Source organism: Equus quagga, chromosome 9 (genome assembly GCF_021613505.1).
Source record: "Equus quagga isolate Etosha38 chromosome 9, UCLA_HA_Equagga_1.0, whole genome shotgun sequence".
Classification (NCBI taxonomy): domain Eukaryota; kingdom Metazoa; phylum Chordata; class Mammalia; order Perissodactyla; family Equidae; genus Equus; species Equus quagga.
In genome coordinates this window covers 92,909,888-92,937,741 of record NC_060275.1, presented here as the reverse complement: position 1 = coordinate 92,937,741, position 27,854 = coordinate 92,909,888, and the positions used below count along the sequence as shown (strand labels likewise).

The following is a 27,854-nucleotide window of genomic DNA, read 5'->3' as shown; positions in this document are numbered from 1 at the left end:
GTCTAGGGTCTACCAGGAGCACCAGGGAGGTACAATAATTTAAAGTGCTCTATCCTTTCATTTCCTCCACCTCTGCTTACAGCAGCAATACTTTTACTCAGACTTCCTGTTTCTAGCACTAGCCTTATTTTTCGCTGTGTTTATACTTCCCCCTGTCTGTGGTTAAATAAGTATAAAGCCAGAAAGCTAAAGATTTAAGGCTCTCTGACTCTCGCTCTCACTCTCTCTCTCTCATTCATTCCTACCATAGGCTCACATGCCTGCTCTGTTCTCTCTTTCTCTCTCTCAGAATGACAATTCTAGGTACAGCTCTTGGTATGGTTTTCTATTTACTTCAAGTCGTTTCTGGAGAAAGTGGCTATGCACAGAATGGTGAGTCATTTCTAACTTTTCTTTAGGATTTCAGATTATCTCTAGCACAGGCTTCAGGCTGCTCAGATTCCTAACAGACCTGAGCTGGGCCCTGGGTTGGAATGGAGTTTGAGAAACTACAGTGTATTCAGTCATTTTGTATGTTCGAATCACTAGAACAGGGAGTTTGGGGACAATACTGTAGGTGGTTTATAAAATTTTAGAACTGTTAAGGAAGAATGCATTTGACTCTCCAAATGTAGATGCTAGTGTGGGTCGATGCCTCTGCTCTTACAAAAAGAACGCTATATAGACGCGACGATTGTGCTTGTTGGAGAATCTCCAAGGTAATTTTAGCTTGTTAAGAAATAAGGCTAGATTGGCTTTGTTTAGCTTTTTAAGAGTTTCCAAACGCATGACTTTCATGACAAAATGAGTCTAGAAATAACAGCTTTGTCTGCATTTACCATTGCTACATCCCCAGCAGCTAAGAGAGTATATGACATAGTATACATTCAAGAAATATTTGAAAATTTCTTCCAAATATGTTAGTTTTGATAGACTCATGTGAGATTCTAACTGAATCAATGAATAGAGAAAGATTGCAGGGAGTTGTCTCATTGAAATATATTTGTCTCCACATCAACAAATGAACTATCATGTAATAATTCTCTTTGGGATTCCTGAAATACTTAGTGCCTAGTAGCAGGTGCTGCCTACTTCATAAATACATTGTAACTACAACGGAACTGGAGACAAAGGTTAAGCAGCAGCAGGGGCCACTGGGAACTTGGACCACCAATTTGTTCGTGGAAATTAAACCCCTTCATCTTAAGAGTTAAAAAGTGTTTTCCCATCAAAGATATCAAACACATCAGCCAAATGACTCAGCTTAGGTATTTTAAGTCATATAATTACTAAGGATGGAAATCCCTAGGATATTTTCATTAAGGGAATTGTCAGAGGGTTGACATTTTTCACAGTGTGACTATGTATGAATCACTTCGCAGAGGCTGATCCTCATTCCATGGTAGGTATTGCCTTGTGTTTGCACAGACTGATGGTTGATAGGGGACACATAAAGTTTACTCTTTGGAGTACAATATATTCCTTCTATTTCTCCCTGGTGGCCATACTGTTTCGAAAAGAAATAAGAATTCTAATTGAAAGCTAAGTGTTCACTTCAACTTTTAATTTCAGATTTTTTTAGGAGATTTGTAACTACCCATCCACATGATCAAAATACTTTCCAGTTTGGGGTGTAAAATATTCAGCTGCTGTTTGTTGAAAGATAAGTTATTTCTCTGATAACCACAAGGATGATCAAGAGAAGAAAGAGATACTTAAAAAAAATCCAAACCATTTATACGTTTATTCAACTAATTCCTTTTGCTAGGGAGCCTTCTAAACCCTACAGCCTTGTCTATAATACATATTCCAAAATAATTAAATTTTTATGGAAAAATACGCTTAGATAGTGAGCATTTAAAGAATGATAGGTTAACTCACTGTCCAAAAGCTCTATATAATTTCAAACCCATAGTAATAATAACAAGTTTGACAAAGAACTCTTTTCAAAGGAACCCCAAAGTTTTCGTGTATAATCTCAGAATTAGAATTCTTATTTTAGCTTTTCATTACGCATTTCTCAAAAAAAATATGATCATAGTCATAGCTAATCCTTACTGAGTGCTTACTGTGCTCTAATCTAAGTCTTTGTGTATATTTGTTTAGTGATTCCACATCATGAATTTACATATCAGACCACAGAGGCTTAGAGAGGTTGAGTAACCTGATGGAAGACCACAGCTATAAAGCAGAATAGCCAGTATTTAAACCAACATCTGTCCACCCCTGCCACTGGAGGTCTTAACCACTGTGTATATTACTGTTAACTAAGAATTTTTCAGCTTAAATCATTCTCTCTCTAAAATGCCATGCAATTTTGCAAGTTGCTGAGGGGAATTTTTCTTGGTTGCAAAGCAACTTTACTCAGTAACACCTGCTAAAGAGCCAATGAGCTGCTTCTCAAAACATAGCAACTTGAACCGTAGGACCAGCGCTTTGCATATTATATGAGAATTTACAGCAAGCGCACTTTGCCAGACTGGATAGCTAAAGGCAGTGGGAGTGCTTTGTTCTGCTGATGACCAGCATCTGCTAGACTGCTCTCTCTGGCTTATGTTGGATGTTGAAGTATTTTGGAGACAAAGCTAATCCATGGATGTCTGAATTCAAATAGTAATGTAGGTTCTGTTATATAGGATTAGTGGAAGGTGCAAAGAAGAGAAAATGTCAAAACGGTGCAAGGACTGCCATGCAAGGGCAGGCTAAAACCACCCACCCAGAACCATTCCATCGAGAAAGGTGCCAGCCATTAGGAAAGGATATCTAAGTCTATAAGATTAGGAGTGAACATGCTTTGAAATGTGAGCCCTAAATGGTGGACAGCCCCTCATTATTTAAAACTGTTATCAGGAAGAGGGCCATGCCCTGCTGAAATTACATAAGAAGTCTTTGCTGGAAGTAGAATTGTAAACCAGATAGATTCTAGGAATGGTCAGAAAGAGCAATGCCCATAGATCTTATCTAGATGTGGCTTTTCAAGATTTGTTGCTTTGACTGAACAGACCTGTCACTCAACTGATTGGTCCGCTCAGAATCAGCTGTACTAACTTTCCCACAGGCCTATCGGGTTATTTAAGAAAAGAGTGCGCTGTCTGCACATCTCATGGCCTTTGGGAAACTCAACTGGGGTTTGATTTTCTCATAATATGTACCCGATTTAAAGCCCCAGAAGATTAATTTCTAGTACTGATGGACCTGGAAGCAGTCATAGGCTCACACTTGACAACCCTCAGAAGGGCTTTGGTTACTATGGATTTTCTCATGTCCCAGACAGAGTATATGTGCTGACAGATTTTTCTCTATTAAATAAAAAAATGTCTATTTAATCTTAGGATCCTCAACCCAGCTTAAGAAATTGAATACTCTCTGTGACCAACTGTCCTTTCCAAAAGTGGTGCAAAAAAATTCTGGTTCCTCACAACTTCCAGAATTTTGCCAGTGTCTATAAGATGCAATTATCTATAGAAGAATAATCTATAAGAACAGAAGCAGTATCTGTAAGTTTCACAGGAAGTTCCACCAGATGTGAGTCCTGTCAGATCTAATGTTTTCTAATCACTTTTGCCTCAGTGGCTTAAAACAAGTTGTCTTAAATAAATAAATAAATACAATGGAGATAATCAATGGCGCTTTCAGTTGGGACCCCTAATTAGGCAAGGGGAAGCTAGCCCTTAAAAAAGTGAACTCCTGACTGTTAGAGAGCTATCATCTTCCTTCATTCAGAAATAAGTAGTTAAGAGGGAATAAATGAAGATTAGCAATAAAGTCAAAGGTGAAGTTGGGTAGCGTATGAATCTTATCTGAAATGTACAAACTAGTAAGAGAAATTCCCATTTAAATAAAGGAAAGAATATGTTCAGTGTCTCATTGTTGATCTCTAAGACTCTAACTCAATGGCAGAAATATTTAGATCTATCTGGAGTTTATTTATTAAATGTGATGAATTTATTTTTTTCTATTAGAAAACTTCATAGTCATTGTTTTATTTTCTTTTGTTGGTTTTTGTTTTTGCTGTTTTGGAAACCTCTTTCTAGTCTTTGCCCTGAGCTTTCTTTCTTTAGATAAACTATGATCATCCTTTCATGCCCGCTAAAAAAGGCTGCCATTTCATTAATGTCGCTCCAGATTTCAATAGAATGCACTTATTTGATTCATTGAAAGCTACTGGTTTGTTCCTCCTCAGGAGACTTTGAAGACGCAGAACTCGACGACTACTCTTTCTCGTGCTACAGCCAGTTGGAAGTGGATGGACCCCAGCACTTGCTGAGCTGTGCTTTTGAGGACCCAGATGTCAACAGCACCAATCTGGAATTTGAAATATGGTAAGGAACAATGGCTTCAATGGGTGCCTAGAAATCCTCTGTCTTTCTTTTCATGGGCACTGCAACAATGGCTGGAAAGGAAGGAGTGTGAAATCCAATTATCAAATATTAAAATTGAATGAATTCCAAAAACTTCCTGAAGCTACTTGTCCCTCACTAACAGATTCAAGCAAAATGCTCTTGTGGGTTCACCTCTCAGGTCCTGCTGCTTCAGCCAAATGATGGTAGGGATCTTGGAGATCTCACATCTCTCTTGACTTCATAGCACAATTGAAATGCTGGTTCTCCCCAGACACTACTGCCAAAAAATCTCTGCCCATCATGAGACAGTCTAGTGTCTGTAAGCTGTACTGTGGAATGCCGTTGCCTGGTTTCTAATCCCAGTACCAGCACTTACTAGCTCTTTAACCTAGAGCAAGTTATGTAACTTTATGCCTCAGTTTCTCCACCTGCTAAAGGACATATACTACCTCATAGGGAAGTTGTGATGATTAAATAATTTAATACATGTAAAGCACTGAGAAGAAACATCCAGTGTGTCATAAGTAATAAAAAAGAGGCATTAAATAAAAAATCTAGGACTACAGACCAAACTTCTACCCTCTTGACACAATTTGACTTCAGATAATGCTCCTGATATCAATTTGCCAAAAAGCCATAGGAACAAATTGGCTCTTGGTTTCATAAGGCCTCACAGAAAAGGCATAGAAAAAGAGAAAGTCTCTGTCTGGTTTGAAAGTTTGATAAAGAGCTCAGAGAGCTTTATCTTCTCCCTCCTCCACAAATCATCTCTAGTCGCTGAGGGTTACTCTCCCCAGTGATTTGAAAAAAATACTCAACCGTGAAATTCTGACTTGTGGCTATCTCCAAATTCATATCAGATGACCTAATTTTAGTTGGTTTTCTTGTAAGGAAAGTGAGTCAAGGTCCGCCACACATACAAGAGGGCTTCTTAAGTTCCATAGACTCGCAGCCGATCCTCCACAATCATAGTCTAGACACACCCTGAATTCCATGTCTTACATTGAATTACGGGAGCTTCCCGCATCTGTTCGTGTAGTGCTTGCTGCTGCAGTCACTGCATAAATAAATATGGTCTTGGACTTGAGTTCCATAGTATGTTCTCAGTCTGCCTCCGTCAGTTCACTTACATAACACACTTTCTAGGAATAAAATATGTCGAGAGAACAGGAACCTACAATGTCTAGAACCTGTGCTGGAAACAGACTACACTAAAACAGCCGAACAATTCGTTTAAAGGATGCGCTTATTTCTATGGGCAAATCTCCCTCCAACACCGAGGTTTGCCTTTGGGTCCTTCAACTGGCTGTTGGTGGACTGCAGTGTTCATTGTGGTTTCTTGTGGGGAGGCCAAGGTTGACCTTTGTGTCCACTCTCGCTCACACGGTATTTGACCATTTCCTTGCCCACTTGAACAAACTTACCTGCTTCCTTTGACAAGCCTTTTGATTTTTCTGTGGTATTTTAATCTGTCCGTAGCCTCCACTTGGGTTTTTCAGTTGGATTCAGATATTTCCATTGGAAAGAGGTTGTCTTACAACATGTTTTCAGTGTGAACAATAAGTATGAACTCTTCAGTAGGTTAAGGTACTTCTGGGCAGCAGCTGTTTTCATAAAAGTATCCAAACCTTGAGGGGGGATTGGTGGAAATCCTAGATCCAGAGGCGGCAATGTATCTCAATTTAAACTCACTTATAGAGTGTCGTATTTGCTGGTTAGGTTGAGTTTCTTTTCCACAAAAAAACTAGCTTTATTGGAGCTTTTTTCTGTTAATATAAGTTTATAAAGAAGAAACTGGAAATCACTGAAAATTGTGAATTCTGTTGAAATTCTTACACAGGTGGAATTGTTGATAAAAACCAGATGCTATCTCCTGGAGCAGGGGCATCTTGCTAGATGAATTTCCCACCTGCCTGATCTGGCCACCTGTCTTCCAGGCTTAGAAACCGAGTTACTTAGTGTTCAATGAATGGATCCATCTCTCAGTGATGGACTTGGATTAGCCAAAATCACAGAGTTGGATTACCAGCACACCAACTGACTACTTCACATTGACAGATACAACTATCATAGAGGCCCAAATATTAACGCACGGCTCAGGATCTACAAGAGCTGATGTTTGTGGGGAAAAGAGACAGAGAGGGCCAGTAGCTTGCATATCAATATAAATGCACTCTTACTAGGTGACCTGAAAATTTTTCATTCACGCAAACGAACCAGGTCTCAGGTGCCTGGACTGACAAAGCGGAGGTGCTGGAAACAGGCATGTAGGTTGGAATCCCAATATTTAAGCTCTCTGATCATAACAACTGCCCTGCATTTGGGTAGAAGGATTAGTGTCTGGCTTATGGTCAGTGCCTGTAAATGGTACTTAATTCTCTCAGCGTAGTCTGATTTTCTTTAAAAATATGATCAAAGATTGTTCAGTTAATTTAGAAGCAAAACAAAGGAAATCTGTTGATTTTTAAGACTAGAGTTATTTGGTTCAGATCTCAAAGTGGTTAAGTTTTTTTTAATTAGTTGCCATCATTTAAAAATCTGCGTATCTCTTTAAAAAAAATGGATTTGATAATACAAAGCCCGTACAGCAAAAAGTAGCTGGAACAGAATTCTGCCTGCTTCTGTTGATGAGGAATTAAATTTCAGCGCTGAGGTGAGGCCCACTTTTCTCATTTTTATTACCTGTACAGACAACATAGGCACTTGAATTTGGGACCCTGCTTTTTAGGTGTTTGCATAATTTTCATAGTCAGAAGGCAATTGTATTGCCTTTATTTTCACATTCTTGGGGGCACCGCAGTCACTCCCACGAACCGCCTACAGATACCACTTCAAATATGTCACTTTTTGTTTTCATCAATTGACACCACCGTCACAGGCTGCACCCTGACAAATTGACCTCATAGTCTAGGCTTAACTAGCAATATCTGTCAAGTGTTGTTAATATAACCCTTTTTCAGTAAACCGTACTAACTTTCAAAGTTGCTCAATATTTTTGAGCTAGATTCTGCCTTTCAGGTCTAACTGAGAAGTAAAAGCTATAGTTTGTTTTCGTTTTTAATATTTCCATGTCAATATCTGTTTGCAGCAACAAGAGAAATGCATTTGTCTCACTACAGTACACGAGGCTGCAGGAGATTTAGGAAGGCGGAGATGGGGTAAAGAAGCAGGTGCGGGGGTCCCCAGCAGTTTCTCCCTATTTTCGGAGCAAGGGGATGTGTGTGAGTGGCTTAGCGTTGATGTCCCCTGCGAAGGTCCCATAGGGCCAAATTTGTTAGCCTATAGTACTACTTAGATATTTTCAGGACTCCTTTCTCTCCTCCAAAAATATCCCAGCTCTGTCCAGGAAAAATAAAATGTGATCCACAAATGTGTGAGCCACATATCTAATTTTAAATTTTCTAACAGTCTCATTTTGAAAAAGAAACGTGAAATTAATTTTAATAATATGTTGTATTTAGCTTAATATATTTAAAATACTATCATTTCAACATGTAATCAATATGAACAAAAACCATTAATGAGATATTTTACCTTCCTTTTTGCATACTAAATTATTAAAATCTAGTGCGTATTTTGTATTTAGATCACATCTCAATTTGGACTGGCCATATTTCAAGTGTTCAACAATAACACATGTAGGGCAGCAGTCATTGTGTTGGACAGTGTATTCTAGAACATTTCTAACTCTAGTAATACATAGTTAGCAACCAAATAAATTGTTACAATTTAATTAAGTGAATTGAAATGAATTGGATTGAATTGGGTTGAACTACTCATGGGAAGACACTAAGTTTCCTCCAGTCACCTAAAGCCAGGGTCAGGGGCCAGAAGCAAGGCTGTCTATTCTGGCCACAGGTTTATCTTAGTTTCCTGGCGTGGCTTCCTCTACACATAGGACAGCTCCCGGAGTTCAGAGTCCGTAAAAGGATGCCCAGACTCACACGACAGCCATATGGTGATACTTTATTGTTCATTGCTCATTAATCTCATTCCCTGAAAAGTAGGAATGGACCAAGAATAACATTTTAGATTCTTCTTAAACTTCCAACAGTACCAAGAACTTACTACATACTAAGGATCTATAATTGAATATTCCACATATGCTTTACTTATAAATATATTCTAAATTCAGTGATTGAACTTAAGAGCCATTATCTTTCTAATTTCTCCACATCACATGTTTTCCTAAAATTTAGAAATGGGACCCTGCCTCAATTCTTCTCTTCTATCCTTATTCATTGAATCATGACAATGTTGTCATCTTCAAACCTGTCCATCTGACGTTCCTCCCAAGTTTGTTGTCTGGTATCCATCTAGCTTACCTTAAAATTTGCTTTTCATTTTTATTCCACTCCAAGTGTAAAAACCCATCTAATCCAACAAGAGACACAGCCCTCTAGAAACTCCAACACACATACACACACACACTCAAAACCATAACAACTACATACTCCAAAAGACAGCAGCTAATGAAAAAGCTATTTTAGGGAGATAATTGTAAAGAATGTCCCACAAATAATAAAGATATTTAGCCAATTAATAAGCTGAAATTTCTTCACAACTCTTAGTTTTTCATGACTGCAGGAGCTTAACCAGTCATTCAAAGACCACAGCAGCCCAGAGGTGGGTGATTCTGCACCTAAAGTTGAGGCATTCTCCTCAGATTTTAACCCCATGCCCACCTCACCTCAAGCCACACAAACACATTCTCTGTTCAGATCCAGGGACAATCCTGGAAAGGTCTCACTTGAGCACATGCAGAGAAACGTGTACATACGTCCAATTCACCAAAGAAAACCAACACGCATTCTGGGTTGTAGGTAGTAAAGAATCTTTTTAGAACATACTCCCTATGATTTTCTTTTTTTTACGTATCTGATTAATGAGAAGAACTCTTTTCATGGAAGTGAACTTCCACAGATGTACTTTTTTCTGCCACGATCCCCACTTCCCATCTGACCAGCTGTACCTCTTCTTAGGGCTATTTGGTTGGATTTAAAGAGTACGTAGAAAAAACAAACTGGTGACCACAGTCATCACAGGAGAGGGAATTTAAATTGAGGGTTGAGGAAGGAAGAGAAAGGAATAATTTTACTCTTATTCTTCATTGCTTAATTATTTTTCCAACAGGAATATACTTTGTATTACTTTCTTAACTTTTGTGTGGTTTATTAATTTTGTTTACTTTCTTTGTTGATGACAATTCATTTTGGGGGTAAAATTTACTTATGATGAAATGTATAGATCTTAAGTGAGTTTTGAGAAATGTATTTGACATGGAGCCATTGCCTCAGTCAAGATATAAACTATCTCTTCCACCCTAGAGGGATGCCTCATGTCCCATTCCAGTCACTTCTCAGCCCCTGTGAGCAATCACAGTTCTGAATTCTATCACCCTTTGGTTTTGTCGGTTTCTGATAGTTCTTAAAAATGGAATAACACAATTTTTCTTTCTGACTTCTTTCACTCAACAAAATGTTTTTGAGATTTATCCATGTTGAGGTGTGTCTCATAGTGCATCTTTCCAATTGCTGAGTATTAATTCCACTGCATGATTATATCACAAGTACTTAATCCTTTCTCCTCTTGACGGATGTTTGGGGTTTTTCAACTTTGAGGCTATCATTTTTTAAAGTTGCTGTTAACATTCTTGTACAAATCAGTTTGTGAATATGCATTTTCATTTCTCTGGGGTAAAAACCCTAGAATGCAATTGCTGTATCAGAGTGTAGGTGTGCATTTAACTTTATAAGAAACTGCCTAACAGCTTTCTAAAGTGATTATACCATTCTACTCCCCTACCAGCAACGAACGAGAGCTACACGTCATTTCCAACATTTGGCTTTGAAACAGTATCTCAATGTTTTTATTTATATTTCTCAACTAACAAACAACATTGACCACCTTCTTATGTACTTGTTGGCCATTTATATGTCTTCTTTTGGCAACTGTCTAAGTCTTTTGTCTATTTGTCATTGAGTTGTTTGTCCTTTTATTATTGATGGGTATGATTCTTTACATGTTCTGGACACAATTCCTGCATCAGATACATGTATTACAACTATATTCTGCCAGTCTGTAGTCTGCCATTTCATTTTCTCGGTGGCATCTTTTAATAAGCAGGAGTTTTTCATTTTGATGAAGTCCAATAAATCTTTTTTTCTCTTTTTTGTCTAGTGCTTTTTGTGTCATTACTCTCAAAGTTAAGAAGATAATTTCCTATATTTTTGTCTAAATATTTTACAGTTTTAGCCTTCATATTTAGATCTATAATCCATATCTAGTTAATTTTGTGTGAGATCGAGATTCATGTTTTCCACGTTTGCTCAGTTGTTCCAGGACAATTTGCTAAAAGGATTTTTTCTTTCCCATTGAATTGACTGGGTGCCTGTATTTAAAATCAATTAACCTTACATGTTGAGTCTGTTTCTGAACTCTTCATACTTTCTTTTTTTATAATTGAGTTGTACACTTCATTTTTTTTGTAGACTACATCACGCTGACCACCCAAAGACTAATTACCCCCCGTCACCGTATACATGTGCTCTTTTACTCCTTTCACCCTCCTCCCTCCCCGCTGGCCCTCTGGTAACCACCAATCTAATCTCTGTATCTATGTTTGTTTGTTATTATTGTCGTTGTTTTTATCTTCTACTTATGAGTGAAATCATAAAGTGTTTGGCTTTCTCCATCTGACTTACTTCTCTTAGCATAATACCCTCAAGGTCCATCAATGTTGTTGCAAATTGCAAGATTTCATCTTCTTTATGGCTGAGTAGTATTTCATTGTGTGTGTGTGTGTGTGTGTGTGTGTGTGTGTGTCTATACCACATCTTCTTTATCCATGCATCCTTTGGTGGGCACTTAGGTTGCTTCCAAGTCTTGGCTATTGTGAATTATTCTCAAATGAACATAGGGGTGCAAATATCTTTTTGAATTAGTGTTTTCACGTTCTTTGGATAAATGCCCAGAAGTGGAATAGCTGGATCATATGGTAGTTCTATTCTTAATTTTTTGAGGAATCTCCATATTGTTTTCCATACTGTCTGCATCAGTTTACATTCCCTATTGATCCAGTTATATGTCCTTATGCCAGTGCTAAATGGTCCTGACTACCACAGCTTTACAGTAAGTTTGAAATCAAGTTCTCTGAGTCCTCCATATTTCTTCTACTTTTTCAAGGTTGTTTTGGCTATTCTGAGTTCTTTGTACTTCACAAAAGTTTTAGAATCAGGTTTTCAATTTCTTTTAAATCCTGCTGAGATTTTGATTAATATTATGTAGACCAGTTTGGGGAAATTTTCATCATTTCCCTGCTGAATTTGCTAATCCATGAATTTGGCTATTTATTTAAATCTCTTTTAACAGCTCTCAGGAATGCTTTGTAATTTCCATTGCAAAGGCCTTGAACATCTTTTATTAATTTTAGTTCTAAGAATTTTATGCTTTTATTGCTGTCATAAATGGAGCTGTTGTTTTAAAAATTAATTTCCAATTGTTTGAGACTAGCCTATGGAAATATAATTGACTTTTGTACACTGACCTTTGTCAATTCATTGTATTAGTTTCTATAAGTGTATTAGAGAATCTTTATAATTTTCCATGTAAATAAAATTGTTGTGTGCAAATAAAGGAAGTCTCTTTTTCTTTCTTTCCAATCCAGATGTCTTTTATTGGTTTCTCTTGCCTTACAAACTGGCTAGAACCTCTAGTGCACTGTTGAATAAAAATGTTGAAAGTGATGACCCTGTCTTGTCCTTCTCTTAGAGGAAAAGTGTTAACAGTTTCACCATGAAGTATGATATTAACCACAGACTTTTTGTAAATGCCCTTTATCAGCTTGAGGAAATGTCCTTCTATTAATTGTCTGCTGAGAGTTTTTATCATAAATGGATGCTGAATTTTGTCAAATGCTTTATCTGCATCACTTGAGATAATCAGATTGTCTTTATTCTGTTAATGTGGTGAATTCTGTTGATTGATCCTTAATTGTTGAGCCTACCTTAACTTCCTGGAATGTATTCTACTTTGCCATTATGTATTAACACCAATGTGTTAATATTTTGAGGAACTTTGCATATGCATTCTAGAGGGATATTTATCTGTAAATTTCTTTTCTGTAATATTTTTGCCAGCTCTTGGCATCAGGGTTGAGCTAAATTCATAAAATAAATTGGGAAGGGTTTATTTCTTCTCTATTTTCTGGAAGAATTTGTGTAGGATTGGGACTATTTCTTATATATTTGATAGAATTCATCAGCATATAAACATAGAGCTTTCTTTGTACGGAAGTTTATTAATAATAAATTTAATTTCTTTGAAAGAAATAGAACTATTGAGATCAATTTCTTCTTTATTTTCACTTTTGGGCAATATCTCTTTTTAGCGATTGCTCTAAGGGTTATAATAGTCAATCTTATCAGAGTTTACTATTTCGTGTAAAATATAAGGAACTGGCAATCATATAGTTCCACTTATAATATCCTATCCTTTGCACTTTTGCTGTCATATATTTTACATCTGCATAGCTTAGAAATTCTCAATGCCATTATAATATTTGCTTTAAGTATGTTGTCTTTAAAGAATATAAGAGGAAATATATATTGTCTTTCATATTTACCAAAGTATACTCTTTCTGGTACCCCTAATTCTTTCCTGTAGATCTAAAATTCACTCTGGTTTCATTTTCCTTTGGTCTAAAGAATTTCCTAAAACAAATGATCTCTTATTTTATCTGGCCATATCTTTACTTTGCCTTCATTATTGAAGAATATTTTGTGCATATAAGAATTCAAGGTGGATATCTTTTGTTTTCTCTTTCAGGGTTTTAAAGATACTATTCCAGTGTCTTCTGGTTCCCATAGTTTCTGATGAGAAGGGATGTTTTTCTCTGGATGCTTTCAAGATTTTCTATTTGCCTTTGTTTTTCAGCCATTTGACTCTGATGTGCTTAAGATTTTTTTTTTTTTTTTTGGATATATCCTGATTGGGTTTGCTGAGTTTCTTAAACCTAAACGTTGATAATTTTTGCCAACTTTGGGAAATTTGGAGCCATTGTTTTAAAAAAAATTTTTTTTTATCCAAATTCTTTCTCTCTTCCTGTTCTGGAACTCTAATTACACATTTATTTAGCCCATTGATGCTGTCCTACAGATCACTGAGACTTTCTGTTATTTCAGACTGAATAATTTCTTTTGATCTATCTTCAAGTTCACTGATCCTTTCTTCTGCCATCTTCAATCTGCTGTAAGCCCATGCCATACATTCAGTACATTTTTAAAAATTTTAGATTTGTACTTTTCAGTTATAGTATTTTCATTTTGTTCTCTCTTTTATAATTTCTGCTTATCTATTAAGATTAAACATCTGCTCAATAATTATTACAATATTTTTTGTTTAGCCCTTGAACATATTTTTAAAAGCTGCTTGAAAGTCCTTTTTTGCTAGTTCCAACATTGGGGTCATCTTAGAGTCAGTTTCCATTGACTGCTTTTTGTCTTGACTATGGGTCACATTTTTCCTTTTTGGTTGTTTGTAGTAGCTTTTGAATGTTTCAAGGACTATTTATAATAGGGTTTTTTGGGGATTCTGTTAACTGTCTCTGGCAAATGTTAATTTTAGTCCTTGTTACTCAGTTAATTTGGCTGGATTAATCTCCAAATTCTCTCTACTTTTGAGGCAGCATCTAAAATCTCTCCTTGGTTCTTTCTGGTGCCTTCTAGCTATTGCCATCCCACGGTTTCCTTGGAGTCTCCTCCATACCTGTACAATTGAGGCAATATATTCATAGTAATTTGAGTAGAGTTTATAGGCAGATTTGGTGTCTTCCATCTCTATAGCTTCCTCATTTCTAGGCTTTTTCCCCTTAAAAATATCCAGCCACTCAGGCAGTCCAAAACTCTGTCCTCTGACTTCTCAAGATAATAAAACTGTGGCTTTCTGTTTGCTTCTAGATGCCTATCACAGTGTGACCTAATGGGTGCCCTCAAGCAAAAAAAGTGAAAGCAAGGATCTCATCCACCCTTTTTCAAAGGATGACATTCCCTCTAGTTTCTGCCTGCTTTTGGTTACTCTCCAATGCTTTTAAATAGGATTTTCAAAAATATCTTGTCCAAAGTTTATAGTAGTTATATATTGGAGGGCTAGTGTAATATAAAGTACTCTGCCATTACTGGAACTAAAAATTATACTTTTTTTAAAATAGAAATTTTTAAAAAGAGTACAGCTTGAAGCTTTTGATGCTAGTTGCATAGTAGGCAACATTCTCTCTTCCTCAGTTTCCTGAAGGCCTAATCTTAATTAGGAAGTGACAGAATTCAATTTCTAGAGCCTTGCTATTGCATGTTAAGCTAGTGAGCATGGAGAGAAGGGTTGATTTTAAAGTCTGTTGGTGAGTTAAAAGTTGAAGCACAGTCAAAATTACCTACCAAAAACTCTAAATTACCCACTAAATATATAGGGTTTTTTGTATATCACTCTTTAGACTATTTTGTCATTTCCTTTAACCCTTTTTGGGTCAATGTTTCTTCAAGGGGCTTTATTTCTTCAGTTTATTCCTGAACGATATCAAAAAAGCATTACCTTCCCACTTAAATGAAGTATTTGTTTTTCAATGATCAATTATTTAAAAAATAGAAATTTTCCATTATTTTCATGAACATGCTTGACTATTTCAAATTTAACTGCGTCTAATGTCTGAATATATAATCACTGATTGTAATGGCAGAAAAAGCTACATTACTTTAATTTTTTCTCTCAAACATGCATCTACCCACTCACATACCTATGGACAGAGTTGAAGTCACACAACCGAAACACACATGATGCTATTCCATTGTATACACAAACTCCTACACGAATCAAGACAGATTCCCTTTTTGTTTCTACAGTGAGGGCCTTTTGGAGGTAAAGTGCCTGAATTTTAGTAAACTGCAAGAGACGTATTTCATCAAGACAAAGAAATTCTTACTGATTGGAGACAGCACAATCTGTGTGAAGCTCGGAGGAAAGCACATAACTTGCCAAAAAATGAACATAGTCAAGAGAGGTAAGAAGTTGGAGATGGGGCTATGGTTGCCATTTTTCAGATATCTGAACACACTGATTGTGTCTGGACTTTCTGTATGTTAAAAGGAGACAAATCATGAAAACGATTTGTAATAGAAAACAGAAAATTCTCTAATGCAAATAATTTTTAAAAGAAATGAAAGTTTTGAAGCTTATGCTATTAGTTCTTACTGTGAGAGAATTCGGAGGATTTTCAAATTCAACTGTGAAAGGCGATTGGCGTCTACAGTTTTCAGGAAGAGTTAATCTAGAGGAAGTGTCTAACTGGAGCTGGGTGTCCTGTCACCCACTCACATATGTGCTTCCCTTCCTCAGCTTACCTTCTCCTGAATTCCTTGTAGCCTTCTCCCCATATACTTACCACATTCTGAGTGTGTTTAACTATTATCAAGTTATTTTAAAAAGTAAATATACCTTCCGTATTAATAGAGTTCTCCAGAGGAACAAGAACCAATAGGAGATACATATATATAAGAGAAAGATATTTATTTTAAGGAATTGACTCATACAACTCTGGGGGCTGGCAAGTCTGAAATCTGTAGGGTAAGCCAGAAGCTAGAAATTCAGGTAGGAGTAGATATGGCAGTCTTGATCCAAGTTCCACCAGGCCATCTGGAAACTCAAGCAGGGTTTCTATGCTGCATTCTAGAGACGGCATTGCTTCTTCATAAGGGAATCTCAGTCTTCGCTTTTAGGCCTTCATCTGATTGGCTGAGGCCCACCACATTATGAAGGTTAATCTGTTTTACTCAAAGTCTTCTGATTTAAATGTTAGCCAATTCACCATTTGGTTACCAAGAAAGTAAATCAAAACAATCAGAAAGATTGGGAATATAGACACAAAAATTTTTCCCATTACTTACGGATTTATGACCCCAAGGTAAATAAAGTTGTTTTTCAAAACCTCAGAGATACCCCGGTATAGGAGAATGTCTAAGCCAATTATGATATATCAATGCAAAGGAATAATGACTACTTTAATAATAATATAACTACTACTCTACCTGTGGAGATTTACAAGTGAAACAGTATATATTGGGGCAAAACTGTTCAAAGTGGTTGAAGAGATGCATTCTTTTGCTGGTTTTAAATACTATGGCTCTGTTTCTCCCTATTCTCAATGACCCTCCCCCCCTTCACCCTACAAGAAGAAAATTAAAGGTAAGAAAGCAATATTCATTGGAGAAAACATAGAGAACTTGGAATCTAATCTCAGCTTTGTTTCACTAAGATGGTATAATAAAGAGTAAAAGCAGAAGTTCCATAGGTCAACAATTATCTTCTAAAAAAGCAAAGGTAGAAGAAAAGAGACCTTAGGTACAATCAGTGTGAGTGCTACCTATGTGCCATGGCAACAGCATGGTATCTCTGTCTGGGACACAAGCAAGCTGGGTTTTGGTCATTTGGAGACCATGTTGCTATGGATAGATGTTCAGTTTGTGAACTGCACAAGGGCACTAGATCTAAAGATCCACCATTTATAATGCAAATATATATATTCACTCTCCGAGAGGAGGCAGAGAGGGCAGAGATTCTCAGTCCTCTGACAGAGTCCTGGAGCATCGAGTAGAGTCCCTTGTTACAGAAACCCACACCAGCACACAGGGCCTGCATGCATTTTAGAGAATGAGCATGTGAACAGTCATGGCATACCCAGAGACTACAGGTGGCACCCTGCCCCTTCTGAGTCTCCAGATCTCACATGGCCAGTGCTCTTAGAGGCCCACATTCTGTACCACCCAGCAGACTGCAAACCCGACATGCCTCATCCAAGAGGCAAGAGGTAGAGTCAGGATGTGCACACTGCTGGTGGCTTGGGCCTCTGTGAAAGGGTGGTATGAGGCCCTTGGGGCTTTGGAAAGCACCCCTGGCCAAGCGAGATGAGAAGTGGTAGAGGCATGTCTCACAGAGCATCTTCTTCTGGTTCCTAATGTGACTTTTCACACACAGAACTGTCATTGAATTGAATTTAAACTGGGTCTTCCTGATTGAATCCCAGAGCCAGAGCTCGCCTGCAACCACCTGCCCCCTCACTCAGTTCCTCATCTTTAGGTGTGGGACCCCCCAGTAAGGCAGGAGGGGCAGCTTCCTGCCCTCCGACTTTTTTTGACAGGGTAAATCTATATAATAAATAGGTTATCTATTATATATATATATATATGTATAATATATAGGTTGTATATTATATAGATTCAGGTTGTGCAAGGATAAATTAACTTTGTAAAATGTTGCTTGAAGCATGAGCACCTTTTTCTAATGTGTTCAAAGACACCATATGGGCTATAGGCAGACCTGTTTGGGAGTGCTTAGACAAGCCAGTGTGAGACAATGGAGTACAGAAACAAGAGCTAAATGGAGAAGAGCAAGTGTCAGAATCAGGCAGAATTGAAGTCCTACTAAACCATCCTACAGGGGGCTGAACTCAAGTTAATAAGCCTCTCTGAGACTCATTCCCTCATCAGTATAGCGGGGATAAGTAACCGTTGATGGACGATGTGTAAGTAAAACACTTAGCACTTAGCAGGTGTATAATCAATGTCAGTCAGTTCTTCCCTTAATTGTCCCCTTATTAAGAGTCCTTGGGAGATGGAGATGGGGCAAGGGGTTCAGGGTCAGATTTTGTTGAGAATACGGATCTTAATTGTTTCCTTGAATGAAGGGTAAGAACTGACTTGGCAGCTGTAATAGAACCAGTTGACAGCATTCTCTATTGGTCTGTTCCGCTACATCCACCCCTTTCCTCCTGCTTCCCTTTAGAGCATCTTCCCTTTTATAGTGCATCTAAGGGTAAAAAAGGATAAACTGCCCCTTTTACAGGACATCCAAAGGTAAAGAACTTCCTCTTTTTCAGTTCCTCTGGGGCAATGGGGGAGAAACCTTGGCAGTCACCACTGTGAGCAAATGATTACAATAAGTGGGTCACACTCCACCGCACATGTTTATTTTACTGGGTTGGCAAGTCAGTCAGTCTCACAGCCCAGTCCAGATAGCTGAGAATCCAGTTCAGTCCACTGAGTGAAAGTTTGAAGAACACGCTCTCTCCCATTAACAATAGGTTTAGGTTAGATTTTGACCTATGTGATTCCCCATCTCTGTCTGAGATCAGCCATGCAAAAAGAGTGGCTGCCCCGTCCCTAGAGAACTTCCCAGGCTTTGGTGGAAGAGCATCTAAGAGGCCAAGAGGTCAATGGTGGGGAGGCAGATGACACACATGCTCTTCTAGGAATTCGATACCTTTCTCAGGCTTCGTTCTGCCTCATATACTACCTCTCCAACAATAATAATCTCCCTCCAACAGGGTTTTATATATGGTGCATGTGATCCTAACAGCAACTTTGAGAGGCAGGCAGGTAGAAGGAAGAGACCGGAGAGGAGCTTCCAGCTAATGCAGACGACACTACAGCAGGGAGCAGCCTGAGGTCATGCTGAAAGTTACAAGACACAGCCAGGATGCGGATCCCCAGCTTCAGTATAGCTGAGATGAGCTACAAGGCTCCCAGCTTGTAACCTGATTTTACTGGAATAATGAAGACTTAAAGTTTAAATATTCCTGCTTTGGGGCTAGTTAGTAACAAGTTCTCTAGGATTCAAAAGGCACAAAGAATGTGTTTGGGTGTAAAATTAGCACTAGCTGCTATAACAAATAAGCCCTAAAATATATGATATCTCAAACAACATAAGTTTATTTCTTGCTCACATAAGAACGAAAATGGGCGTTTCTAACCTGTGGCTGGTGCTCCTCCAAGCAATATTCGGGGCTCCTTCATCCTGTGGGTCCACTGTCTTCAACGTATGACTCCAAGTGGTGGAAGGGGAATAAGCACGGAGTCACATACGCGGGGTTTCTGTGTCAGGATGGAAGGTGGTGCACATCACTTCCACCCACATTACTCACAAGGCCACACCCAACTGCATGGGAGGCTGGGAAATGTAGTTTGGCTTTGAACCAGGAAGAAGAAAAAATGGTTTTCTGAATTTGTTAACCAATTACTGACACAGAAAAGGAATGTGATCGTCAGAGTAGATGAACTTTAAAGATTATTAATTGTTTCCTTGACTGCCTTATAAACTGACCTCATTACTTTTTCCTTTCCAGTTAAACCTGAGGCCCCTTTTGACGTAAAAGTCATCTATCGTGAGGAAGCAAATGAGTTTGTGGTGACATTTAATACATCGCACTTGCAAAAGAAGTATGTGAAGGATTTATTGCATGAGGTGGTCTACCGCCTGGAAAAAAATGAAAATGATTGGATGGTATGTACATCAACTACACCTATACATTATGAAATTTATAAAGATATATAAATATAAGTAATAAGTAAATTATATATACATTTAAAAAGTATATAAAACTATAAAATAAAAATTTCTTAATGTTACATATTTATTGTCCCAGAAGGACATTTACTCAGTGAGGGCCCCCAGCAATTTTGGGCTCAGAATGTACCTTTCCCTAAAAGAAGCTCCCAAAAGTGTAATAGTTTCAGGCCCCACAAAACCTGCATCTTCCCTGGGCTGGCCCATTTCTGTTCTAGCTCTGGGTTTTTTTTCTTTCTCTATTGTTTTGTCTTTATAATGTTTCTAAGTTAAGTTATTGGACTAACAATATAGATTGAGATTAAATCAATCCTCTTTATTTAGGGGCCTCAAAAAATGTCTTATTTAGCACAACTTTCACAGGCAAATCAGGTAAAAAACATCACCAAGTCATAGCCACAGTTTGGTTTATGGGAGTTGTGGGAGCAGTATGCAGTAAAAGAGGAGAGGGGGCGGGATGTTTTTCTTCTTCTTCCTCTTTAAGCCTGAGTTCTTAGTTCTTGAGGTAACAACTTGTGGGAGGGTTATTTAGACTTTTCATGATTCGCTGCTGTTGGAATGGTCTGGCTGTCTCTGCAACCTATTCTGGGAAGGAGGTGGGAGAAAAGTAGAATGTCCCAGGTTCTCAGCTTCTTCTGAACCCACTGGCTTAACTTTCATCCTTTTTGCGCCACATGGACAGAAAACAGATGATGGTTTTTCTTTCTTGAGGCAAACAAAAGTCCCTGCTTGTCCATAGTGTTCTTTTTTCTCAGGCCAGGATCAGCCTGGTTTCTTTCCAGTATGCTGCTATATGCTACTTACACAGGTGTAATGCCTGCTCCAAACGACCTTCTCCCTCCTTCTATCCTCACCCTCCCACACACACAAACACAGACTGGGCTACCTTGATTCTGCCCTCTTCCAGTCTTCATGTGAAAAGCAACTGTAGTGGAGAAAGGAAAAGTTTTGAATAAATGTTGCCAAGACAATTGGTTAACTATTTGGAAATAAAATAAGTTAAATGCCTAACTCTTTCTGTAGAACAAAAAAACAAAATGTGATTTAAAGAAATTATGTAAATTTGAAACTCTAAACAAGCTAGAAAAATATAGGTAAATGTTTATATTATTTTGAGTTGGAGAAGAACATTCTAAGCATAAGAGCTGTAAAAGAAAGCCAAATATTTATACATGTGACTACATAAATATAAAGGCTTATAAATGTCAGCACACACAATAATCAAAATTGTTAGTCAAATTAAAAATTAGGATTAACTTACCATACATACAACTGACAGGTGGTTAATATCCTTAACATATAAAGAGGACTTATAATTCAATAAGACAAGTATAACAATGGAAAAATTAGAGAGAAATTTGGGAATGTTTCACAAAATAAGAAATATATAAATTCAATAAACGTATGAAAACTAACTAAAAATCAAATAAATATAAATGAAAATGATAATAAAACAATACTTTTGCCTATCAAATTGATAAAGCACTTGTTTTCTTAAGAATACACAGTACTGGAGAGACTTGTCTCTATATCGCTATTCACAACGTAGAATGGTATCTTTCTGGAGGGAAATGACGTTTGCTCACTAACCTTATTATTCTCTTTCATCTTCCCTTGGGATATTAAGGGGAAGAGAAAGAAAATGAAGAGATTGAAGTGTGGAAAGGAAGGAGAAAGCCTGAGAGTGATTTATATCCTCCCAAAGTGGGAAAGCCCAACTCACCTGAATAAGGACCCATTGTACCACTGCCCTCCTTGACCATTTGAGCATCATTTATGAGCTCAGCAACTCTGCTCCAAATTCTGCTGCTGACCCCTCCACATGTCAGAGCTCCTTCTTGTAACAAATATGAGTGGGCTTTGAGAGAAGGCACACATGATTAAAGATGCTCAATTTGAAATGACTTGGGAGATCTGGGCACCACCTCTTTTTCCATCTTAAATATGTATTGGCACTTTTTGCTCTTTAGCATGTGAATATATCCAGTACAAAGCTGACACTCCTACAGAGAAAGCTACAACCTAATGCAATGTATGAGATTAAAGTGCGATCCATCCCTAATACCAACTACTTTGAAGGCTTTTGGAGTGAATGGAGTCCAAGTTCCCACTTCAGAACTCCAGAGAACAACAGCGGTGAGAAGTGACTGTAGAGTCTTTCCTGCCCCATGGTGATTTACATGTTAAAGTGTGTGAATGATGAGGTGCGGTGCATCCAGGGTGGTGTGGCTATAGACACGATGTGGTCTATACAGAAACTCATATATATACCTGAAATTACGCAATGTTATAAACCAATATGATCTTGAGAAAATAAGTTAAAAAAAAAAGTGTGAGTGAGAGTGAGAGCTACAGAAATGACTCCCCTGAGGGCAATCTTATACTTTCTTTGGAGAATGACCTGCTATCTTTGCCCCTTTTGTGAAGAAGAAGGAAGTGCTGGGAGTAGTCCTCAGTCACTGATCAACGATGTAAGCTGTCTGGACTCTACCGCCCTGGGTGCTCTTGAGAGCTGCTGATAATTCTGAGCAAAATCCCCACCCACTACCTCCAGTTTCCCAGTTTACACTGCGAGCCCAATGACTGGTCTCTCTAAGACCCCTCTAGAGAAGAACTTTGTTGATGGCAGATGGACAGACAGATGTGGCTCTCCCATGCCTCCTTTTCTGGAATAATAAAGACATTCTGGGGGTCTAGGAAATAAGAATGGCCGGAAGAGCCAAAGAACATGGCTCAGGCAGGCCCCTGGGGACGCTTAGCATCCCACATATACCTTCCCTTTGAGGGAGGAGGGGAAATGTTCTGCTGTATTAGCCTCCCATCCCCACCCTAGAAGTTGCCGAGCCTGCGGGGTAGAGCATTTATCTCATAACCCCCTGCTCAACTTCTTTCTCTGAGAAGGAGAATGTTGGTATCTTTAATGCTAGGTCACTTTTACATTTCAAATGACAGAAGTTCTGGACCTAGTCACCTAAGTCAGTGCCACTTACTGAAGCCAAACCCCCCCCCACACACAAATCTAGTACATCATCCTGTTCACTGAAGAACAACTTTCAAGAAATAATAAATGGGCTCAAGTTACTAAATGCACTCAAAGCACGAAAGTCACCCTCACTGTGTGCTTAATGATTGCTGACCAAGATCTATTCTTGCATTCCAGGGAAGATGGATCCTGTTTTACTAATTATCAGCATTGTGAGTTTCTTCTCTGTGGCTCTGATGGTCATTTTGGCTTGTGTGTTATGGAAAAAAAGGTGAATTTCTTTAACTATCAGATAGTGGTTATGTGGGATTCCAGCCAGGCAGAGCTCTAGCCCTAGTCATTGATGAGAAAACTACAAAGAGGAATAAGATATTTCAGGAATTATACTTCCTAACATCCCTCCTCAACCTCAGGCACTGGTGAATTTCCATAGTTAATTTCCTAAGAGGTAAAAATATGTGAACTGGACATAAGGCAACCCCTCCTCCCAAAACTCTTCTCCAGTCTCCTGAGGGAGCAGGAGCCATGCCTCCAGAATGCAGCTGGAGGTACCCTTGGAAAATGCAGAATGTGTGAAGTCTTGACTTTCAGCATTCAAATTCATAGGATTTTTCATTCTACCCCATGATGGGGCCATGTTCATCACAAAATGATGTTTTAGACACATACCAGTCAAATTATTAATGTTTTGGGAAGATGCCATCAGCAAAGGGCCACACACCCCTAGGATACCCCAGTTTGCAAAGCACCACCTTAAAGCAATTTCCCTGGGTAACTTAGCTACACCATTGCCAAGCCTCATTGTTCCTTTTATCCAAGGCTCTTTCCCAGAGGTGTCCCATTATGTCTTACTCACAGAGTAGCTCACTGACAACCATGTCGTGCAGAACCCCTCCACAGATTGATAGGGCAGTGAGGCCCAGAGAAAGCAAGTCACTTGTCCAAGGTCATTCACCCAGTTGTGGCAGAGCCAAGTCTAGAACTCTGCCCTTCCAATTCCTGGCTCAGAATCAGTGGAAAGCTCTGTTGTGCCTGCTCCTCTGCTATTTACTTCATCTATCAATGCCCTCTTATTTCAGAATTAAGCCTATTGTATGGCCTAGTCTCCCTGACCATAAGAAGACTCTGGAACAACTGTGCAAGAAACCAAAAAAGGTGAGTGCTTCTGCTGCTTCTATCACTATGTTGGAGGCATCCTGGTAGCCAAGAATGGTATTGCAGGATGAAGAATGGTTGAACCACAGGTTTTGGTCTTTTGTGCATCCCATAACAAGGGTTCCTCATAAGATCCCAGCTGAAGCTCCCCAAAGATAGGAAAATAAAATGAGATGCAAGTCCCAGAATTACCCAGGCTTCCCCAACACTGGAACGCACAGTCAGTGGTTACATTAGACTCTGATGTGTCACAGCCCTCCAGAGGCAAAGCATCAACTAGAACATGTGGGTAATTCCCTGACATTCCCTGATAAAACCCTGTCAGAAAGTTCTTTCGATCTTTTCTTGAACAGAAAATTTGGTGGTGTGTCTCTCTTGTTCAGTCTTAATGACTCCCTTCTCTTTTGGTGCAGAATTTGAATGTGAGTTTCAATCCTGAAAGTTTCCTGGACTGTCAGATTCATAAGGTGGATGGCATTCAAGCTAGAGATGAAGCAGAAGCCTTCCTGCAAGATACATTTCCTCCACAACTAGATGATTCTGAGAGGCAGAGGCTTGGAGGGGGTGTGCAGGGCCTCAACTGGCCATCCCAGCATGCAGTCATTACCCCAAAAACTTTCGGAGGAGAGTCACCCCTCAGATGTCTGTCTGGGAGTGTCACTGTATGTGATGTCCCTGTAATCCCCTCCTCCAGGCCCCCAGACTGCAGAGAAGGAGGCAAGAATGGACCTCATGTGTACCAGGGCCTGCTGCTTGGTGCTGGAACTACAAACAGCACCCTGCCCCCTTTGTTTCCTTTCCAATCGGGAATCCTGACATTGAACTCTGCGGTTCAGGGACAGCCTCTCTTCACTTCCCTGGGATCCAGTCAAGAAGAAGCATATGTCACCATGTCCAGCTTCTACCAAAACCAGTGAATTGTGAGAAACCCAGGACTAAAACTATCGTGTCCAAAAAAGGTGACTGAGCTCCTACCCTGCCTTGCAGCACAAAGAAGACAAAACTGATGCATCCCCTCTATGTAATCTACAGGACAGGATGCTGAAACATTGCTTTGACCACTCCCTCTCTGTTTCAGTGGAGTTTGGCATGAAACAGGACTATTCTGCTTCAGACAACCCAAATGATTGAATTATTTTGGAAAGAAAAAAGAGGAGGAAAGAGTAAAAGAAAGGATGGAGGAAAGGATGGAGGGGTGGAGAAGGCAGAAAGGGAGAAAGAGATGAAGAAGGAAGGGAGGACAAGAATGATAGCTGCCATTCTTAGGACTTACTCTATATTCAGGGTTGTGCTAAGTGCTCTGCACTTTTTGTTTTGCTGCATGCTCACAATAATCCTGGGAGGTGGGTGTAATTATATTATTATACTCTTTGTCATCAGTGATGAAACTGAGGCTTAAAGTAACTTGTCTGTGTTTCCGACTCAGTGAGGAGTGGTACCCAGATTTGGTGCCCAGGAGTCAAACTGCAGTGTCCCCCAGCCACCCTTCTTCCACTTATCTAAGGACTGATCCATTCTTGAGCACCATACCTCACTCATAACAAGGTGACTGCATAATTTACTATCCAAACTGGGTCAGTTTTGAAAGTGAAAGAGGAAGTTATAAATAATGACTCCAGGACAAGTGTAAACCAGGAGTGTCCCAGACAAATGGGGACATATGGTCACCAATACTAAGAAAGCTATGAGGAAGAAAGTTGGGGACAAACTATCTCCTTAAGTGTGAGTCACCGTGGCCAGCCACATCTGCAAAAAGCAAAGAAAGCAAGAAAAAGCCATGAAGCCCTTTTTATTCATCTTTCCGAAAACGTACTCGAGGGGGAATAAACTAGAAGCCTAGAATTTCTGTTGTTAGTTATCAAGAGCACGATCCTCTTCTACTCCCATCCGGCTGCATCCATCCATGATAGAAGCCCCTGTAGCCAACCCTGACCACCGGTGTATTTGAGCCATGAGTTAAGAGAACAACCTTCTATGCATGTAGAGACTGCCCCAACCCATGTTCATCCACAACTGTCCAGAGTTCCACAGCCATGGATGTGCCCACAGACTGCAGGGAGAAGGAGTCATAGCACATACAGTGAGTGAACAGACTGTGGCCATGTTCTTGAAGATACAGAGAAGAGACATGTTATGTACATTTGACACGAGTCCTCTTGCATTTCTTGGTCTAGATGAATTGCTAATGGCTATCACGATCTGCATCCAGGCAGCTGAGCTCAGGGGAAGGCAGCTGACCCCTCTCCCACAGGCCCCCAGACCCGGTGTACCCAGAATCAGGCAGGGCAGAGGCAGGACACAAAGGTAATGAAGGACATAGGTTCAGGGATTTGTTTTCAGGCTGTTGTTGTTGTTTACATTTTGCATTTTTAAATTTGCTCTCTTTTTAATTTGTTTAGAGGGAAAGCTATGTGTTTTTAATTTTTTAATTTTCTTGTTTGTTTTGGTTTGTGATATCTGTGGAGGGAGTTTTAAGTAGTGAGCTAATGGACCTTATCTGTTGGCTTAGAGGCCTAATAATAATCAGACCATTTTATTCCTTATTTGGGTGTTATACTTTCCAAGTCCTTTCCTCTGAATCAGTGGTAATGAATATATTTACATAATCCCTTAGATTTGCTTAGTGCTTTTGTGATTTTCAAAGCACTTCCATGAGCATTATCCCTTGCATTCCCTTGACAAGCATTTATGGAAAGTCTGCTGTGTGCCAACCATAGTGTTAGGCATGGGGCATCTAAAACAAATAAGCCTGGGACCCTGCCCTCACAAAACGAAAAAATCTAACCAAAGAGGCAGGTTTGTAAACAAATGATTATAATAACACAAAATGCTATAATGGAGTGCCCTGTTGAAAGGGCCCTGTTGAAGACAGCCAGAGAAAAATGCCACAAAAGTGATATCCAGCTGCATGGAGGAAAAGCAGAGGCTGCCTGGTGTGTAAGTAGAAGGAGACTGTCCCACCCAGGTGGACATGTGTTCTTGATCTTTTGTTGAAGTGGGAGCCAAGCCTCGAAGAGGAGCTCATCACAGGAAACCTCATGCCCGTCCTTGCTCTCCTGTATCTCTTTCACAGAGGTCCTATGATGTATTTATCATTATTGTCTTTGGCTGATGGGGAAACGGGACACAGAGGGGATGGGTCAGTTACTCAACCTTACATGTTAAGTCAGGACTGGAAGCCATAAGTTTGTATCTCTGATATAAGGAGACAACCTCATGAAGAAATGAGGAGATAAGTCTAGAGGAAAATCAGGGTCCCTCCAGCTCTGAAATCCTCTGTTTACATGTTGTTTGGCACAGGTTGTCATTTGGATTTACTGTGTGAATGTCTGTTACTGGAGGCATTTAAAATTCATGTATGATACTCTTATAATCATAACTGCTGCTAATGCTTGATTATATACTCAGGGACAATGTATAACGTAAGATTACAAATTTGTTCTCACCAACTCCCTTTTGGATTTCATTAAGAAAGAAAAACTCCTGGTCAGAGATAATGTATAAATCAGAGATGTAAATGGCTAGTTGTCTATAGCATTAAATGAAGGGAAAACTGATAATTAGGCAGTTAATTTGGTCAATTAAACAACCATGTCTGCATCTAGGGGAGCCTGGCTTATTTGATTGATTTCCTACTAGTCTTTGACTCTCCCTTCATTCTGGTTTCCATGGGAATTTGCTTTAGAAAAGCCAAGTACGGGCTGTTTCACGTGTTCAGACTTGTGTTTTCATAGCATTCATGGCGGGGCTGCAAGGCTTGGAAGTGACCAGGAAGACAGTGAGAACGCGTGGTTGGACAACTGAAATGATGCAGATCAGATGGCGTTTCTCCCAGCTCAGTGGATTTTCTTTGGGGTTATTCTTAAAAATATCCATCACTACACTGGAAGTCCCTGTTCTGACTATGTACTGTCCACCTGCATTACAAACATTCTGCAGAGCTGCTAAGTATATACATATCCGATGTGTGTTACAATCTTGTATTTAATTAAATGCTATGAAACTGA

General features: G+C 39.1%; 1 protein-coding gene across 1 annotated transcript; it reads left to right on the top strand.

Moving 5' to 3' along the window:
• Window positions 1–220: 220 nt before the first annotated feature.
• Window positions 221–27,854, top strand: IL7R (interleukin 7 receptor). Its single transcript, XM_046670932.1, has 8 exons — window positions 221–372; window positions 4,163–4,301; window positions 15,215–15,372; window positions 19,489–19,646; window positions 21,680–21,845; window positions 22,870–22,963; window positions 23,772–23,847; window positions 24,261–27,854. The coding sequence occupies exons 1-8, from the start codon at window positions 291–293 to the stop codon at window positions 24,762–24,764; spliced, it is 1,377 nt and encodes a 458-aa protein (XP_046526888.1). The 5' UTR covers window positions 221–290; the 3' UTR covers window positions 24,765–27,854.